The following is a 20,462-nucleotide window of genomic DNA, read 5'->3' as shown; positions in this document are numbered from 1 at the left end:
TGGATTCATATTGTTGAAGCTGTTGGAGAAAACTGAAGCAATGTAGTAAAGGTTAAGGATATAAATGTTGGCCATTGGCAAGGATCAATTTTCCAGCACGGTGGATCATGGCCTTGGAAGCACATTTAGAGGTGGCATTTTCAAGCTTGACATAAGTGATTTGGTAACTTTCCAGGATATTTGAGGCAATTTCAGACTGCAGCATATTCATATTTTGCTGTGAGCTTAAAATTGTTCTGTTGGATTTGGAATGTCAAACTTGTCTATCAAGTCACAGAACTCTTAAGACTGGGACAAAGGATCTCAGTATCATTTTCACACAGTTCTCAACTGCTGTGAGCAGAGGAAAATCCTTTAAAATGCATATCCTTTGGATAGAGAAATGCCTTTTAGAAAGATGTGTCTTTTGTCTTGTCTGTCGGAGATGAATAATTCAGTATATCCCTATGCAAATGTTTGTTACTCTGTGTAAAAATGTGTGCACCTTATTCTTCTCTTCATTTATGTAGTGTCAGTTTCCCAGTGATGAATCTTTGTCAAATACAGCAATGTGCTATAGTGTTTCCTGAGCTGATTGCAAGTGTATCTTCTGTTTTGGCATTGTGAAGGCTTAAATCACTGTTGAAACTGCGAATTTTAAAATGCTATTTTAATGTTACCGCTATACAGTAAAAGAAGCAAATTGCCACGAGGAAGTATTTAAGCAATGCATGGAGATGCAGATCACCACAATATTTTCCTTTGGCCTTTAGGATGTTTAATTTTCTGTTTCTCTAATTGTATAAATTTTTCCATGGGGTGTTGCAAGGCGTGTCAATTAAAATCGAGAGCTTTCACGGTAGTTGTCGCTATAGTTACACAGTGCGGCTCTTAGCCTCCTGCACAGAAAGTAAACCACCTGCAATCCCCTAAAATCCTTTATTGGCAGAGAAAGATTAAAAGAGATGCTCCTGGTGAGCAGGTACCAAGCAGATTCTCTGTTGCACTGATGCATTTTCAGCTAATGCTGTCTTCATGCAGAGGTCTGCAGAAATGTTGCATGGATGAGGACAGCAGGGAGAGCAAACAAAAGACATATTTTCAGGGGGAAAGAGGTGCTGGACACAGAAAGAGGAAGGTAAGAAATAAGTGCCAAAATGAATTAAACAGCATCTCAGTTCATAGATGATGTCTCCATAAAAAAAGGAGGAAGATGCCTTTTACAGCCCTGTGAGCTGTACCCTCCACAGAGGCAGAAGTGTCACGCTCTCAGGATGCTGCTCTTCTCCTCACTCTGGAATTCCGTGCTTCACTTAATCCTCAGGGTGTGTGCAGCACAAGTGTGGAAATCAACGCTGACTCCTAGCAATAGCTTTTTGTCTCAACAGATCCCATATGCATTCAGGAGCCCTCAAATGGCTTTTAGCATGGCTTCTCTGTGCTTAACTAGTTCTGCTTTCACTTTGTATTATTTTCTTTCCTCTGTCCTGAATGGCCATTAATTTAAGGATGTTGTATGAATTACTCCTGTAAATAGTGAACTTCTAAAATGTTCCCTGGGATAGTCAGATATCCCTGGACTATAGATGGGGAAAAAAAGCACTGAGGAGCATTTTGCAAGGAAATCATTCCTTAAAAGCAGGCCTATATAAGTCACCCTTGCCTTAATGATTCCTTCCTTAAGTTCTTTTCACAACTGAATAAAGTAATATGGGTTTATTTCATGTCAGTCACCATGTGAGAAAGGATAATTAAGTGCATAATGTCTTATGTTAAATTTGACTGTTCATTTTTTCAAGTGTATTTTAAACACAGGTGAACCAAACAACACCTTCACTTTGGGGTTTTATTTTCATTTCTTTTCTCAAGTTCCAGATTTACAGAGCACTGTGAATCTAAAATCTAAATCATCCATGGATGATTAAATACAATAGAGATTTTTAGAGCTTTTTCATTATTTATTTTCATTACAGAACATCTGTGGGCTCAAGGTGAGAGGAGACCATGCAGTAGACCCTTGGCCTGAAGAGATAACAACCTAAAGTAGCTGCAATGAGGTGGGGAAATGTAGAAAGAGCAGAGTCAGTGAGTAGCCTTTAGCCAGTAATGCTGCACTCAGAGGTTAAGTCCCCTGCTGTCTGCTGCTTCTTGTGATGGTTTCTGCCATTTGTCAGAGGGAAGGTCTGACCAGATCCCTTCAGAGCTCAGGAGGGAGGATTGTAGTTGTGCTTTGTGCAGGGCAATTCTTCCTCTGTAATGAGAAAGTTTGGAGTCACACGGCTAAAAGGAGCAAAGCGTCAGTAATGGAAACAGCTGGAAATGAAGGAATTAGTCATGACTCAGGGTTTTGCTTTCAGTTGCACTCAAACTTTTTTCCTCATGGCTTCTTTTTTCATTTCAAGGATAAGAAATTGGTCCCCTTTGCCTTTCCCATCAAGGCTTGCCTTTGCTTCTTAAATCCTGTTAAGACCTTTGCTGATTACCAGTTGGAGAAGCAGCTTTGAACCCATCCATGTAGCCAGGCTGAAGGAGAACTGGTTACCTAATCACATTGCCAGCTAAGCAGTTTTTGCACCTCCGGGACTTGGGTTGAGCCAGTGCACACTGACATGAGGCTGAACTTAAATTACATTGCCTTGTGGATGGAAAGTTGTGGTCAGTATCATGTTAGTCAAATGAAACTTTCAAAAATAGAATTATGCTTTGGGCTGAATACAATGTTGTCATTGTTTAATTGTCCCCTGGAGAGCCAAGAAAATTTCTCAGTAGCAAAAGCATCCAAAAAGCATCTCTTGCAGAGAAAGCAAGAAATATTTCAGCCTGAGAGAGCTTTGGGAGCTTTTTAAAACAAATAAAAAAACCCCAACCAAGCCAAAAAACCCACAACACCTAGTTAAAAAAAAAGAATTGAATTCAATAAAGCGCTGTGGGAACTGTAGACTAATTAATTAGAAAGACTTCCTAAGAAATTTCTGAAAAAGATAACCTTTCATGCTGCAAAGTAAACAATTCCATGAGCAACCTTTCAGCAAGACATGCTGGCTAGGAGAGAAGGTGTTGAAAATCAGAGCAACCAAGAGTATTCAAACCATATTTCAACACAGTAATTTAAAGTGTTTGAAGCAATAGCTACTACTTAAATAAGAATAATTCCCATTTCTTAAGAAATTACTCCAATGTAATGTGTTTCCTCCATAATAATAGGCATTCTCATGCAGAAATGTGTAACAATCCATCAGGTAGCTGAAAAAGCTTGGGAAGTCCCTTTGGTATATATTTGAATGAGCTAAAGATACCAAAGATGCAGTAAAAATAGGAGGGCACAGCTTGGTGCTGAAGGGGCTCCTAATGCAGAGCTCACCGTCTTGCTATAGAAGGTTTTGTTAGGTTGACAACATTTAGAGTTTTCTGTGCATAGATGACATTTTGGACAGGTTACATAAGTATGTTCAAAATTGTTTAAAGATTTGAAATGTCAGTGGGTTTCTGATTTTGCCTGGGAAGCATCTAATTTTTCAGAAAGTTTAGTGTCTCCTGGCAGCAAGTTTGTAGAGCAGGTTGGGCTGGGCGTCTGGGGCAAGGTCTGCTTGCTTTGACTTGAAACTCTGCCTGAGCCAGTCAGCTATCTGTAGGCAGTGAAGAGGAAGAGATGGGTAAAAGCATGCTGGTTTTCACTTCAAATATTTGCTTTGGGTGAGATGAACTCCACTCTAAAACAGCCTGTTTGTCACTGGAGTGTGAGATGATTTCGATTCCTCTGTGGAGGATGTCTGTGTGCATGCACAGGTACATACACCATGGATGTTTTGGGCTTGGGCAAGATTAATCCCACTTGTAGAAACTCAGGTACTCCAAAACACCAGTGAACATCTGCAGAGGGATGTGTGCAGAGACAGAGATCATGTTGTGCTACAAATGACAGAAATCACGTTGTTGCTGTCTATGCAGGGTCTGAAAGCATGAAATCTGTTTAGCAAACATCCCTAGTTATACGTAGACTACATGTCTGTATGTGTACATAGAAATATTTTGCAAACACAAATATTAAGTAGTATTGCCACTCATGTTCTAATCCTTTTTAATATTTGGTTTTGGACCAAAAAAAAGACACATGGTTAGCTATGGTCATCTTGAAATTATTTGACCTGGATGGTTCTTGTATCCTTTGTAGTATTTTAAAGTATTTTTTTATTTTTGACCTTTTTGTGTCAGTAATTATTACAGAGAGCTTTAAAATGCTGCTAGTGCCTCCTCCCTCTCCCCCCAAGAAAAAAAAATTTAAAAGAAATGAAAAGGGTCTAAATCAGAGAATTCAAGCATTTTTAAATCTTTAGATTAATTTGGAACATGAATCACTTCTGCTAGGTTGATTGAACGCTTAAAATTCTTATTCTTGCTTCATCTGTTCTTGAATAGATTTAAGAAACTTCCATCTATTGGGTCTCACTGAGATGGAGTTCATTTTCCAGAATCATGAGAATTGCATTTTGGTTCACCCATGAACAGAACTACAGTTCTATTAGTAAGTGAGCCTGTAAAGTAAGGATCTCTTAGCTGTACTGTACAAGGAATATTTTCATGATTGGTGTTCAGCAGGCCTTAAGTTATTACGAGAAGAGAAACAAACATTTCAAAATGATTTAAGAAAACATCTCAATATTGTCTGGCTTTGTTGTTTTCATATTTGGTTGTTCTGTTTTCCAGCAGTGTAAAGAATAAATTCAGCTTCTCTCATATTCCTGTTGCAGGTTAGTGAGAACTACTTTGTAAAATGTTCATTTGTTTGGATGTTATATACACAGTCCTGTGGACATGCAAGCATGTCATCTGTTGCTTTTCTTGCTGCGTACTGAAGCTTACTGTTTTACTAGAAGTTTGAGCTTGATTGGATTTTTGTCTTTTACACTATTTTCTCAGTATTATTATCTATTGCTTTAAAGGTTATCATGCTATTGCTTTTTCTCTGTGAGTAATGATAAATATTTGTTATAGGGCCAAATGTGGCTTTAAAATCTACCTAATCCTTTTCTGCCTCCCTTTCTTTCTAGGCTGCCTTCTATGTCTGCTCCTGCTGTGTAATTAGTCTAGTGCCAAATATAAAATGGAAGAAACTGGCTTTCTGCATGGACACAGGAAAGAGCAGTTAGGCTAATGTATGGAGACCTCACATTTCCAGTGCTGCTGTTTCCTCCAAGTGAGGAGAGCAAAGCTCCTGAATTTTTAATTTGGTCAAATATTATTTCAGAGATTGAAGTATTTGTTTTGTTTATCTTTTTTCTTTTGAAGAATACTTTGTTATTCCATGTCTCTGGTAGATATAATCCTTCCAAAGTGGTGTCAGATATTTCTGTCTTCAGTCCAGCTAGTTTCTTCTTCTCCCTGAGGTTATGCAGAGGATCAGATGGGAAAGTGCTGAGCGGCGTCTCAGGGACCCAGCTTGCCTTGTCCATTCTGGTCTCCAACCTTCTGGAGCTGGCATGGTGCCTCTGAATCCCTCTGCCCATCAGCTGTTCTCCCTGTTGTGGTGCCAAAGACAGATTTTACTTTCCAGCCTTGGATCCTTGCACCTGATGCGTGAATGCTGTTTTCTGTACAGCTAATTTGCCAGCACCCAAAAAATGTAGCAGAGCAGAAACTTTCAGCAAACATCTCACAGCGTTGGTTGCAGGAATTTTTCATCTCAGGACACTGTTTTGTGCTCGTCTTTCTTCCAAGGACTGACTTGATATATTCTCTCTGCTTAAGGAACTACCCCCACTTCAGAATTTAGGTGAGTCTTCTACTGATGGAGGCACAGTGGTGAGGTGTCCCCAAAATGTACCTTGAACATTATGTGTAAGGGATATTTTTTGCCTTTCCTAATCAGAACAACTGAAATGGTGTCACTTCCCACCCAGTGGCATCCCAAATTGTGCCAATGTTTTTCTCCTTGCCTTGTGCACTTCTAGGGAAGATTAGGTAAGAAGGATGTGAAGGGTGAATGTGTGGATATCTGACCCACAGAGGAGGGTGAAAGTAGAAATATGAAGAAGCTGGGCTACAGCAAGGTTATTTTCTGACTACCTGGCCTGAATATGTAAAAAATGCACACCCATAATCTGCTCTGGGCCACTCAGGGTTGGGATCTGTTTAGCCCTGGGTGTTGCTTGAAGTGGTCGTATTTTGCCAGCTTGGTTTTGAAATTTAAGCTTTGTTTTCTCCATCAAGAATTATGGGTTTGTAATGAAATAGTTCAGTGAATAAAAGTAATAGAGAATAGGGTAAAATTGGTCCATGCAGATAAAAAAAGATAAAAGTTTGCAAGCTATGCTTTACATGTTGCCCAGAATCTCTGTTCTGCACCAGAAGTGATGTCAAAAGCTGTTTCCATCTAAGCAAACTCGCCTTTGGTTTTAACACGTATTGATGGCAGAACTCTTCTTTGCTTAATATCAACAAGCAATTCCCCAGACCTCACTCAATAGTCGTGTATGATTTTGAAATGATGATTGGAGAAGCAGATCCAATCCTGCCTTATAGGCACTTTCCTTTTGAGGCTGTCTGCTTTGATTCTCTTCCTGACCATTTTTAATTCTTAATGGTATAGTACTTGTTTTTAATTATAGCTGGCTATAGAGTTCTCCCACTTTTTCTTTCATAGCCAGTTTTGACCATTTGCTTACTTTTCCCAGAATTCTTAGTGAAATGTGACACTAAGTGAAATCTTGCTTTAAAAATACATTTAAAAGAATAGAGTTGTTATTCCTATGGTCCTGGTCTCCCTAGCTATTGCTTACCTGTGGAGAAAATTCATGCATCCCATCTGGTACACATTATTTGGCTCATTACTTTGTGTAAGTTTCTCAACACGGTGATATGACTGAAGTTCCTGATCTTTTCCTAGCCCTTAAGAAATAGGAAGAGCCGGACCACTTGGTGCTGCTTGGCAGAAATCAGACTAATGGCTTAGCCGTGTGGATGAGACTGAGGGTGCAGTTTGTGGTGTTAATACTTTTCAGTTTGTATGAGGTTTAGTTGTGGTGATTTTTTGAATTGTTTTTCTTCAGTATTGCCATTGGAAATGAGCACCAGCTCAGCCATGCACAGCCAACCTTGGGTAAGAGCATTGTGTTTCATCAGCTCTTCTGAGAAAGCATGGCTTGCCTTTGGTGCACACACTTGATGTAAACCTCTCTATGGTTTGTGTTTGATGTCTGAATCATGGGAATTTTTTTTCTGTTTTTTTTATTGCTTGGTTTCATCATTTGTCATAGCTCTGTCAGCTGTCTGTTTTCTTCTTTGAAATGGGTCCTGTTAGTTCACAGAACAATATTGTATGAGGCAGAGGGCAACAGTGGCTGCAAATGGCATCAGTGTGAATGTGAGAATGTTACCACTTTTGACTCCTTTTCTAGGTGCTCAAATGACCCAACCCTTGTTGTGTCTGAGCAGGTCTAGAGTTACCCCATTCAAACTCCCACACAGTGGCGAGTATAAGAGTCCCTGTAACAATAGGCACAGACTGAGACAGACAGACAGACAAGACAAGGCACATGACCCACAGGAGTTTTATTAGACCTGCGCTTGCACTACAGTACAGTGCAAGTAGGCACAGTTGAACCAGGTACAAGTGGGTTAACTCAAGTACAATAGTTGCAGCACAGAGGAAACTTGCAATCCACAAATCCTGCCCAGAAAGGAGGGTTAGTTCACCCTGAACTCTCTCTGACTACAGCTATGCTACAGCTTTTATTGAGCTATGTATTTTAAAGCTCTCACAGTGCAGTATTACAGTGCTGTCACTGTTACAACTGCACTGTGACACTTGCAGGGGTGCCACCATCTGAGCCATTGTGACACACCAAGATCACAACTTGAAACTTTGCAAAATAAGGCATCCTAATATCAGCACTACTGAGCTGCAGCTATTTTTGTTCTGTGCCGATGTTTGCGTAGCAGTGAGAAAATCTACCAATTCAATCAGAAACTCAGCAACTCAAACACCACTTGTTTCCTTGATTTCTCTCTTTGCATTTCTAACACTAGCTTATGATTGCTGGAATTGATCTCAGATTACTTGTTAAGCATGGTGGGGGGAAAAAGCCCTCACTTGTTTAATATCAACAAGCAGTTTTTTTAGACTTCACTCAACAGTAATGCACATTCATATCGTGTGTCTTGAAATTTGACCAAAATGCAGCCTTGCAAATTGCTAAGGGACAATGAAAGGGAGAAGTTCAAACTAAAGCCCATTTAAACACAAAGCTATTTTACATAAGATGTCCATGTGGAAGGTTTACACATTTAAATTCTTGGTTCTGAGTTGGAGAATTGTGTTCTGCAGAAAAAGATACCTTCAGAGATAAATCCCAGAACACTCACTTTTGTTCAGTGCAAACAGCCCTTCAGAGGGAAGAGAATAGCAGTCAGAAGAGAGGAAATTGTAGGTAAATGTAACCATATGGACCATCTCTTCAGTTTTTGTTATATCATAAGTATTTTCTATAAGTTGCCAAGGACTGACAGTCATCTATAGCCTGGTCTGTGTGGTTGCCTTAAAGTTCATGCTTATAAATAGACCAGTGTTCTACAAAGGGTCGCTGTATGAAATATGTTAAGCACCAAAGCATTTCCAAAATATCCTTTTCCACCCTAGCTGTTCTTCCTTGATGAGAGAATTCCTGAGAGCCCAGTGGGGTCTCTTGTTTTAGACTTCGGCCAGCAAAGTAGGAAGAAGCACCATTTCACCTGCATGTGCCTGCTCATCCTGCTGACTGTCCTTTCTCCTGCTCTTTGATTTGCTTAGTGCTGTGAAAGCTACATGTAGGTCTGGAATGCAATTTGAGGGGATTCTCAGATTCTTGCTTCTGTGTTCATCTATGACTTTTCCTAGGCCTGCGCTGAAGATGCCCTTCCGTTCTAGGTCTTGGTGGTAACGTTGTAGGTCAGATGAATCACAGCTGTCCCCTCCTTTTCTTTATGTCATCACTTAGGTCAGTTTGAAGTGTGTGCAAATTTGAGGTGGTAATGCTTTACTGCCCAGAATGCATGGGCACAAATGGCCCTGGCACCACATGGTCCCATGGGACACTTGGATAACTCACGCTCTTCTACATGAGCTCTGACATTCTGCCTTGCGTGGGGGACCTCTTACTAAGCACTGGGTGTAAGTTATTTTCTGCATGTTCTGTTTCACATAGTACAGAGGGTCATGAAACTGCAGTCTCTGGCTCTGTGGTGAGACTGTGATTGTCTAGTTCTGGTCATACAAAGTTTAAGCATTGTGACACATTGAATGCCTGTCACTGTGAGAGGCAGGGATGTAAGTTCTGAATGAATATCACTCTCTGCCATGTCTGATATCCTGATGGAACAGACACTAGTGCCACGGTCAGAGCTTCAGGACAAATCTCTCCATTAATTAATTTCTGTCAGGTGTTTGTCCTGTACTTAAGTGACCAAAATTCAAAGATTTTCTTGTCTTCTACAGGTGTAGAAAAAAGCATCTTTAATGCTTAATCCTCTCTGCACTGCAGCTGCTTCGTGTATGATATAATCCTCATGTATTGTCAGTGGACCAGTAACGTTCAGTCTTGCACAAAGTCGTGAGCCCAGGTTTTGTTCTGTGTTGAGTTGGAGATGCTTTCCTGTTGGGAAGGAATTGACAAGTTTGAGTAAAACCAAAACAAAAACCTCGTGCAGCACCTGTGAGCTTTAGGCATAGTTAATACCATTCATGTTTCCCCATGGAAACAGAAATGTGAGCAGATAATCCTTGCAGTAGATTTCCGTCCTTGCTACCTACACAGAGCAAAGCAACCATCTCCATCCTACAGGGCTTCAGTTTCACCACAAAACTGCACGGGTGCATCTGCCCAAGAAATCTGTAGTTGCAAGTCTGTTGTTTTTTAAATCCTAGGATATAATTTTGCAAATTTCTTCCTCTTTTTTTGGTTCAAAATGACTGTGCATAGCTGAGAAGAAAAAAATAAATTCTATCATAAACTAGACTGAGTGGTAACCTAAACTGTTTATTTGATGTAATGTGGAGTGATTCTTTCAAATAGATACATATTAATTTGTACAGTGAGCCATTCAGCTCCTGCTTTGAAGTGCCCTGCGAGAACAGAACAAAATTTCTATTGTCATTGTAATTTGGCAAGATAGCACTTCCTCTAGGGGTGGGCTCAGTTATTTGCCTGATGCTAAAAACAGTGCACAGGAAAATGCACAGCAGGCTTGCATGGATCTGCTACAGCTTTTTTTGCTAAGTGACATCTTACTGTGTTTTTCCCCACTTCTCTGCATTGTTGGATGTGGGGCTCCTTCTCCACAGACAGTTCGCAGGCTGTGGCAGATGGGCTACATTTCCCTTGGAAATTATCATAGACGTGATTCCTTTCCCTTCCCATTTTGTAACTCCTGGCTACTTATATGCTGTGGAAATGAAACAGAAAAGATTAGATGTGCTCTGTACTGCTCTTTTGTTTGCTGTTTGTGGGGTAGACACTGACATCGAAGTACAAACTAGAAGTTAGACTTTCCCAAGTGAAATTTAAGTGCAAAGGAGATGTGTAGCCTCATTGCTGCATTTTGCAGTACTGCACATGCCTAAGCTCCCACTAGGCATATTGTATTCTCAATTTGATTTTCTGACTCTCTTCAGTAGGTGGTTATGGATTGTAATTGGATATTCTGACAGCTGGCCTTGAGGCCGTGACCCAGTTTGAAGTCCCTGCTGTATTGCACAAGATAGAAATGTAGCCGGAGAGAAGGTCCTATAACAAACCAGGGCTTCTGCTGGGAAAAAATAATAGTTCACATAACATATTAGTTTAGAGATGTCCACACAGTGCAGGCTTTGTGCATTTGCTGTGATGAATTGTTTGAGGACATTGAAAGTGGCTCTTTCCAGGTGGCAGGATGAACCACAGACATGTGACCTGAAGTCAGCTCCCTTTTCACTTGTGTAAAACCTCTGCTGAGGGGACTCGAGTGGTTTAGGTCCACTGCCTGAGGGGAGCTGCTAATGATGTAAAGGTGAAGTGAGGGCAGGTTGTTGACTGGAGGCTAACTTTGAAATCAACATGCCTTTAGCACCACGGCTGTGTACTTAATATCAAACACGTATGGTGTTTCTTACCTGTATATTGTGTTAGCACTGCAATGTGTCTGATTACTCCCTTGAAAGCCAGACACACATTTCTGTGGGTTGAACAGCAATTGGATGGGCTGCCTGGAGCACATGACAGCTTGCTCCTTGAAAATGTGTCTCCATAATAAAAAATGAATGTGATTCTTATGGTTCTTTCCTAGTTTTGGAGGTACAGCTGTGTATTGAGATTATGCCATCATACATTCCACTTACCAAGCTTTGTCTTTGTTGATATTTTGCACAATGCCTAGACTTCCCTTTTAACTACTAATACAGTTCCATGTTTTTCTGCAGAAAGCAATTTTATATCAAGCCTGTTTCTTACAATTTAAAATTGCAGATCTTTTGCACTAATGGCAGAGTTGTTGCTATTAAAAATACAAAAGTTTAGAGGGATGCTTATTGCCTTTTATTTTATGTGACACCCTGAACAACCAGATGGCCTGAAAAAACCAGAAAAACATAGTAATTTGTGTTTTGCAGCTCTCTGGGAGAAGTAAAGTCTAAATCTCCTTCTGTGTAGTATTACATTGTTCTTTGAGAGGTTTTTACAGCTTTCAAATTATCAAGGGAAGGTGGCTGAGATGCCTGAATTTTGTTTGTGGTCCAGCCCTGATGCTGTTTAAAGAGTTGTGACTTGATCTGCTTTGGTCTCCTACCTACTGTAACTTTGTCTATAACAAAAGAGTAGAGTAGCACTAATTTAAGGTAAAAAAAGAAGTAATTATTTGAAGTATTGTGGAATTTTGCTAAGAGCACATAGCCAATATAATAGAGCTGTACTAAAACATTTTAACATTTCCCTAAAATGTGAAGCTCTCTCTTGAATAACTTGACTTCAAGATACTTTGCTTGTCTGTAAGGCTACCTTCTGTTTATTTGCTGATAGAAGGAATGGGAAAGAAGAATAAGAAAAGAGGAGCTTTTAAAGATTTTAGTGATAAGCCTCCATGCCACAGGCTGGCTTAGAAGCAGACTGTTTGTAGCCTGAAGCTAGGCTACAGTGATATTTGCAGCTTCCTTGTTTCCAGTTTTCCTTGCTTTGCCTTCAGACCAGTTGTGAAGATGTGATTTAATATGACCTGTCTTCAGCTGCATAAAATAGATATGCCAAGGCTGGGACTTCCCTGGTCTCCCTTTATTATCACCGTAGTGAGACAGATTTGATTTTCACACCAGTGTTTGCATGAGATGGATCTCTCACTCTGCTGGAGAGATGCAGATATCTCTGTTGGCTTTTGAGAAATACAGAGCATACTGATCTGTAGCTAAGTTGCTTGATTTTTTGGGTGGCTGAAGTTAAGTGCAGTGAATCTCACCCAGAGTGCCTTATTTGCTAACATTGATTCTTCCATCTGAGGATTCCACTCAGCAATAAGGAGCAACTCTAATTCTCTTCTTTCTCCAGAATTCTCTCCAGTCTTATTTTATCTTATCTAATTTTCTCTTACTATATCTCTGCAGCTTTATTTTACCTAGAAATACTTATTTTACTCTTCTCCAGTTTAATGAAGCTCTAGATTGTTGTTGTCACTTCACTTATCTTGAGAAAAAGCCTGGATAATTATTGCAGACAGAAGGAGAGCAGTAGCCCCTTCTTGTGTTGTTTGACCAAAACAGATTTGCTCAGAATTTTGTTGTCCCTCTGTCTTGTATATTTAATGTTTTTGGAAAAATCCTGCTTAACCTGGCTCTGAACTTTGATTAGAGTCACTGTGAATGCAACTGAAATTCCCTTGGGATTCTGCTGTGTTGCCATATGAATTCTGTGGGTTTGGTTTGTACTTTGAGTACTCATGTTTTAAGAGAAGAGTAAATGCAACATTATATGTGGTTTCACTTAACCACTAACATGGAGTAATCTTCCCTCACTTCACCAAACACAAATCCTTTGGTTTGAGAACATGCTACAGTGCTTGGTCTAAATTTTGTTAGAAGCAATTTGTAGATGTTCTAATACACATCCTTCTAATGCTCTTCCATGCTGGGAAGGTCTGGCACAGACATCGAAACAGAATTTTCTTTTGAAGGCATATAGGGCTGCTGGTTCTGTGTTTTTATCAGCAATAAACTGGGGGATAAAAGCAATCAGAAATAAAGGAAGAAAAGGAAAAAAGAAAGGGAGGAGAACATGGGAAAAGGAAAAAACCATTAAATGGTGCCCTTTGTCCAGAGGCTAGCTATTAGCTCTTCTTAGGGTCTGCCTTTAACTCTGCAGATACTCCTTTTATGTAATTTTTGAAATAGATGCTTCATTACCTTCAGTCTTTACTGACTTTCACATCTGTGCCAGTGATTCACTCACTTGTTCCCTCCTGGCCACTTTGACCATGCTCATTTTGTCCAGCCCACCTCCAAGTTTTGTTAATATGCTGCTGTCCAAAAGATGGACTTGGTGTGTTTTCTGCACGTTCTGCTTTCTCTGACACAAGTCAAGCATCTGGCTATTTCTATGTACAAACCTTTCACTGAATATTCTACAGGCAGATGTGGTACAGTTACGCCTTCCATTTGCACAGCAAAAATTCTTTGCCTTTTGGCTTTCCTGTTTCTGACTTGATGGTGATGAGAAACATTTTTGTGGCCTGTCATTCCATATCTGTCAGCTGCCCTTTCATCTCTTCAGATTTCTGCCAGCTCTCCATGGATGTACAAGGCATTTTTGTGTAAGACCATTCATAAATCCTACTTACTTTCTATTTTTCTTTTGCCAGTTTTCACTCTTGTCCCATTTCCCTGACCTCAGCAATCATTGGAATCATGTAGAAAAATCTATTTTGGTGGCCTTTTGACATGCTTGTATAGAAAAGATTCCACAATCATTGTTTTAGGAAAGATGTTCTTGTCTAGGGGGTCCCTAGCTTGTAAATTTTTCTATGATGTTTTTTCAAAAGATGTTTCACTGGATATGTTTATTAATTTGAGAAGTTAATGTCCTAATGCACTGTTTCTCTAACTATTTATTATAACAATGTTCCACTGAGCAGTTTGTAATACAAAGTGACCAGAACATTTCTGGTTTCCTGTCTCTTGTCCTGATGGGACAGGATGAGAAAAGAAACAAGAAACCCTTTAAGCACATGTAGTGAGTGTTCATAGAAGCATGTAAATTGTTGTAGTAATTGCTGGTGTCTAGTTACAAAAAGTTATCACTGTGATCTTATTAAAGTTAGGGCTTGTTGCATTCTCTTTTCATTACATTTGTAAGCTTGGCTCATTCTGCAGGGTTCACATATTAACTGTGCCAAAAGATGTCTTTTCTTAGGTGCAGCTTCCTTGAATGGTTAGTCTGAGATGTGTCTCCAGCATGGGCTTGAGGTGTCTTTTTTTTCTGTGTTTTAATATTTACAGAAACATTTTAACTTGGAACCTTACCAAAAAGCAAAATTCCCTTAACCTGTAGGACACACTGTTGATTTTTAAATGGGATATATTGCCCACTTTTTGGCAGCACATGTGAGTGCATTTGGGGTGTAGGTTGTGCTGTCAATGTTGCACATGCACAACCATGAAAACATCTGGTGCCTTCTGAGATAAGAGAGGCAGAACTTATTTGTCAGGTGAGATGTGCCTTGCCTGCTGTGATTTTCTGGTGGTGCTTTGTTGTGTTCCATTGCCTTAAAGATTGTCAGGAAAATGAAATGTCATTGCCTAGTTACATCTGGCCTCAGTAATGTTTACAGTTCATTGCAGAAGAGGGGAACATCAATATACTGATGATATAAAGCGAGCAGAGGACAGTGAAATGTTACAGGATTTGCAGGGAAGATGGCCCTGCTAGCTTTGCAATAATCTGTTTCTGAATTTTGAAAAGTAAAATCATGCCTGAGATTAGAGTTTGTGAATTTTGGCACTTTTCTTCTCATCATTTGGAATCCAGAATGCTACTTACTGCTGTTATTACCTGCTGCTTTTCAAAAATAACAATGGCATCACAAACATGATTATATGGCAGGATGGCTTTTTTTTTTTAGTACAGAAAGTCACAGACACAGTCTCTGGCAGCTAAATAAGGAATAGAAAATAGGGAAGAAATAGCACTTGTAGTTCAGAACAAGGAGGTTTTGGTGGATTTTTTATTATGCCAGCCTTTTATAGAGCAAAATTTGCATGTTGTGCTTCAATAAAGAGTACTATGGGGTAGTAATAATACATGAATTGTTATTTGGGATATGAAAGAATAGATATTACAAAAATAAATAATAATGAGGAAAAGTAAGAATAATAAAAGCAGTGAAATTATATCAAAGCAAGCCCAAGAGGTGGGATGATTAAGAGCAGGGCAGGCTGTTGAAGGCTTGTATTTAAAGGAAAGAGGTGATATGTGAACTTGAAGCTAGGAATGAAATGCAATGTGGCTGAACTCTGGCTCTGTGTTCCCCAATCCTGCAGATCGTGCTGTGAATGAATAAAGTCACTGCTCTTGATTTATCGTAATTCTGCTTACTGGGGGAAACTTGAAAGAGATTCTACATCATTTCAGGGAGGGCTCTTAAAATGCAGAGAGATTTCTGTGGGCTCTGCATAAATACTGAACTATGTATTTACTAAGTTATTTTCAAGTGTCTTTGTTATTTTGATCTCTCTTCTGTTGCTAACAATATGGAACAGGATGCAGAATCAGTCATTTGGGTTTATTTACATTTTGAAGAAAACCAGAATATTTTTCCCACCTTAGCAGAATTTCTTAAAACCTAAACAGAAAATGACTTGACAAATCTGCTCCTCAAAGCTAACCAAAGCTGTTGTGTTACTGTGGTGATTATTCTGTATTTTCTGTCCTCTCTTACAGGTGGCCAGTGCTTCTCTTGGGGATGGAATGAACATGGGATGTGTGGTGATGGCACAGAAGCAAATGTTCATGTCCCAAAGCCAGTCAAAGCTCTTGGCTGTTCAAAACAGATCTTAATTGGATGTGGGGCAGGACACTCCATGGCCCTCTGTCAAAACTCCTCCCTAGACCCAGCGCACCTGGAATCATAACATCATGGATGTGGATGGACACCTTTGGATTGTGCAGCTCAGAGGCACTGCAGGGGAGCTGCCCATGATTAACAGTAGTTGGAAACTGCAGATATTTTTCCTAAATCCCAAAGGAACGACTATGCATAAAAAGCTGTAATATTTTAAAAAGTGTTTTCTGGGCTCTTGCCACAGGAATTGACTTTCTTGCCCACAGACAGAATTACGGACATTCTGCCTTGGTGCAATACAACTGAAGACAGATTTACATTTTCTTGTTCTTCTGAGAAGTCTTTGAGGAAGAAACTAACTGCTTAATGGCTTACTGATGTATAAATTCAATCTGAAGAAATAGTCTGACAAAGGTGGTTTTTGTTATTGTATCTTTACATCATGAAATGTTTCACCTGCCAACTTCTACTGCGGTTGTGACCTCCCAGCAACTCAGAAAATTGTGTCACAGAGAAATGCCAGTGAAAGTGGCTAGATGCATGCACAGTTTTTAAGCAGAAGATTAGGATTAAAAGAAAAGAAGCAATATAATTTAGAAGGCTGGCAAAAGGGGAAAATGAGGCCCTTTTGAACTAGCTTTGTCTTGATTAAACTGAAAGGAGCAATATTTTTCATCGATTATTTTCTCTGCCAGACATCAGTTTATTATAGATTTACAGGGATGCAGACCTGCGTAAGTTATTAACTTGCAAACCAAATCTGAAGTTTCTGAAGCTACTGCTTAGGGAAGAAAAACTAAGAGCTCTTAGAAACATTCAAAAGGTTCCTATCAAAGGGCATAAGTCAGTTGTGGCTGCTGAGGACAGCTTGATCCAGTTTAGCTCCTGTGTTTCCATCTGCCTTGGAGTAGGAAGACATCAAAATCTAACCAGAAAGATTTTACAAGTTCTCCAGCCTAAAAGGCAGACCAGTATGCTCCTGATAATTTCAGGTTGGTTCTCACTTCTGTTTTGCAGCCCAACTGATTTGCTGTTTCACAGCATGCCCACAGCACTTGTTCCAGGTGGGAGTTTGACAGAGAACATAGGCCTAGCACTTGTAGGAGAAAGGAACAAGTGTAAAATGAGATGTGTTTGCCTGTTAGTAGCAAAATTTTGGAAGCTATTTATAAAACTGTTTTTTTCCCATACAAATACAGTGGATGCCATTAAACTGGATGTTTACCACCCACAACACTTACATTTGCTGTGGTATTTAACGTATTTCAAGTTCTAAATATAGAGAATTCTACTGTGTAGTAAATGCACCTTTTAATGAGACCTACTGTTGCTAAACAGTGGTTTAATTTTTAAAGCAGGCTTGCCAAGGAAGAAGCCTTACAGAATTGCAGAGTGCTCAGAGAAAGGCTCTTAGGAAATAGGACAGGAAGACCTAATGATATATCAGCTTACATATGAAGGGGAAGGAATTAAGGTGATAATATGGGCTGCATGGGTTTTTTCACCCTTGATTTTACAGCAGTTATAGTTCTTGGCTTCACTTTCAAGAGTATTTTATTTTTCTATTCAGCACATAAGAAACTTGAGCAGACTATGAAGTTGATTTTATTATTTTATAATATACTATTACAGATACCAAAAGAATAATCAAATGGATCCTCTGAAAAATATGTAGAATTAAGATTTCTGTTGTAAAATGGATTTTTTTAAAATCCATGTGTTAGTTGTGGCTCTTCATGGCAATATACTGCTCCAGGCTGTGACCTCTTGCACTTATAATTATCTAAGTTGATATTTATTGACTGTTCTCAATGCCACTTTCTGGATACCAAAGCTTCTCTATTATATGCACTGAACAGTTTCTCATGCTTTCTTTCACAGTCTTGTCTGAGGTTTCTATTTATGATTTCTGCAAAATCTGTCTACCAAATAAACGTGTTCTCTTGCTTCAGTAATCATCTCCTCTAAACAAGTCTGTTCCTTGATTAATCATGCCAATATGTGCCTTACATGAGGTTTACTGGACTGGACATGTGACTGTGTGTGCTGTAGCTGCAGTTCATTACAGAGGAGTCCAACAAATTATGTAACAAATAAATGTAAATTGGGTATTTGAAATTGTTTTCAATTTTTCATTCCTGTAACATGAACCCACTTTTGGAATGCAAGGAATGATTTGGGGTGATGTGGTGAAGAAGCAAAGGAGTATGTGAGTTTGTTCCTGGTCCTGATCTGGTGTTTCATATCTGCGTCTGATCTTCCTCTTTGAAAGGCAGGAACTGCGTTTTTCTCTCCTTTGTTGTGCCTATATAGCTTGAAGACTTTGGGAAGTAATGACTTTTCTTGACGTAGTGAGGGCTTTGTCATCAGTCAGGGCTTCTAGGTCCTGCTGTAGTACAGACAGTGAATTGAATTCATTGTAGAAGGTGCATGGCTGAATGTCAAAACCAAGTTGCTGCTCGTTCTTTCAGAAGTGAATGCCCTGTTTTGTATGTCAGTGGCTTTGTTTGCAGAATAAAGCACTGTACAAAATCAGCTATGACTTTCTCTGTGAGGAAGGGAACACACAGTGAAAAGTTCCTAATCAAGTGGAAGACGACAACTTTCCATGCTGATGTTAAGAGTTTGTGACTGTTGCCTGTTGATAATCCTCGTGGATAAGGTCAGTCTCTGCAAGGCAAAATGCAGACCCAGTGTGCTCTGGTTCAGAGTTCTTTAACAGGTCTTCTGTGGTCAATGAAGCAAGAAGCCTGTTACATAAGCATTCTGCATTCAGGTTCAATTGGAAATGAACTGACAAAGTTTATAATATATATATATATATTTACAGAAAGACGCTGGAGCAAGTTAACCATGTGTCTGTGCAGCTGCTCTCCCCTCCTGTTTTCTGAAGATAAGTAAACCTGCCACAGTGAGCTGACATTCATGAGAGAGAACAAGTTGTGAACTGCTGACCTTCAGTCCAGAGAATTTTCAGGCCTTTTGGTGGAGGGGGAGAAAGAGAAGAAAGCTGTTGTGTGCCTTTCTGTTATTTGAAGTCCTAGGAGATCTGCAGATGTACTCATGAAACCTCCATGTGCACCTGCACAAGATGCTCCTGTTCCAGTTCAAAGAATGTTGGTGGGACGATATGTGTGTTGTGTCAGAAGTTTCTGTCTCTCAGCGGATTTTTTTGGGCCACTTGGTGGTCACTGATGTTATTTGACTTGGTGTGGCATTCTGAGTTATTTGATGCATTTGTGCTCAGCGTGCCAGGCTCTGTATTTGAAGTGTGTTCATTTGAAAGATGGAAGATGGTTTGCCCAGTCACTGCTCCTTATACAACACTGACTTCTCTGTCTGCAGGTGGGCAGTCCTTTTGGTGTCTGACTAGGCTTGCAATCACCACAAAGGTCACTTCTGAATGAGTGACAGGAGCTTTTTCTTAGCTGCATGTTTTGAGCACAGAGAGATTGTGGGGAGGGTGGGAGAAAGTGATTTGATTGTGCTTTTTATGGCATGTGTTGAGTCGTGAGACTTAGAAATAAGGATGGACAACTGATCAAGGAGATCAGTTTGAATGTAGAAGAGAAAGGTGACCATGGAAAAATATTTAAATGAATGGCAATAGAGAGCCTGATGCAGTCATCTAAAACACAGGGGAAAGGAGGGGGAGGACAGAGCCAAGATACAGCTCCTGAGCACTGAATAATCTCACGATACAACAGCATTCCAGCCTGCTGCTGTGGTGGGAGTGAGATGAGAGACAAGCTATCCTGTTTCATTGATGTTATTGTTCTCCCACTGTTTACTTATAATAATGTGAGTTGTTGACCTGCAGTGTTTGGGTGTTTTCTCATCCGTAGCATATCTTGAAATTTCCAGTTCTCCTCAGCAAAAACAGCAACATCTATCTTCACCTTGCAGACTCAGAAATATTTTGATCAGGCCTCTGATCTAGTCCAGCATTTAACCAAATACTATTTTTTCCATTTGATTCCATGAACTCTGGATCTGATTTCAACAAGACTTAAGTAATTTTGGGACTTCCAGTTCCTTTTTCCATGTTAGAGATCAAGACAATGACAGACCTTGGTCACTCTGAGCAATTTTGATATTTTTATGGTGCATGGTAAGTCTTGGGCTTTTTCTTGTAGCTAGGTATTTTCTAGAAAAGGACTCCAGAATTTTTTTATCAGTATTTGAGTCCTGCTTATGCTATTTGCTACTAGCTGAAAATTCCAAAGGCTTGGAATGGATACAGCCTGGGGTTGAGAATAATTTTGTGTGGTTTTGATTGTGGTTCAAAATGTGCACAGTAGAAAAGTGGCACCTATATGGAATTTGCTGACAACTCCAGCTGACACAAAACTAATTGGCCACTTTTAACTTTTTACATATTAATATCTTGATACATGTGCAAAAAAGAGGCAGTATGTGCTTTGTTCTTTTGCTTT

General features: G+C 39.7%; 2 protein-coding genes across 3 annotated transcripts in view; one reads left to right on the top strand and one right to left on the bottom strand.

Moving 5' to 3' along the window:
• SERGEF (secretion regulating guanine nucleotide exchange factor) overlaps positions 1 to 18,144 on the top strand; it is a 141,526-nt gene extending 123,382 nt beyond the window's left edge. The window contains exon 11 of the mRNA XM_059475343.1: positions 15,906 to 18,144. Coding sequence (XP_059331326.1) covers positions 15,906 to 16,096 — 191 coding nt within the window. The 3' untranslated portion in view covers positions 16,097 to 18,144. The remainder of the gene's footprint in view (positions 1 to 15,905) is intronic.
• Positions 9,424 to 20,462, bottom strand: part of KCNC1 (potassium voltage-gated channel subfamily C member 1) — a 121,269-nt gene continuing 110,230 nt past the window's right edge. For both annotated transcript variants that reach the window (XM_059475342.1, XM_059475341.1), the window contains one exon: positions 9,424 to 9,605. In XM_059475342.1, coding sequence (XP_059331325.1) covers positions 9,424 to 9,605 — 182 coding nt within the window. The remainder of the gene's footprint in view (positions 9,606 to 20,462) is intronic.

This window comes from Ammospiza nelsoni, chromosome 6 (genome assembly GCF_027579445.1).
Source record: "Ammospiza nelsoni isolate bAmmNel1 chromosome 6, bAmmNel1.pri, whole genome shotgun sequence".
NCBI lineage: Eukaryota > Metazoa > Chordata > Aves > Passeriformes > Passerellidae > Ammospiza > Ammospiza nelsoni.
Note: the sequence above shows the minus strand (reverse complement) of the source record. Positions and strands in the feature narration are given on the sequence as shown.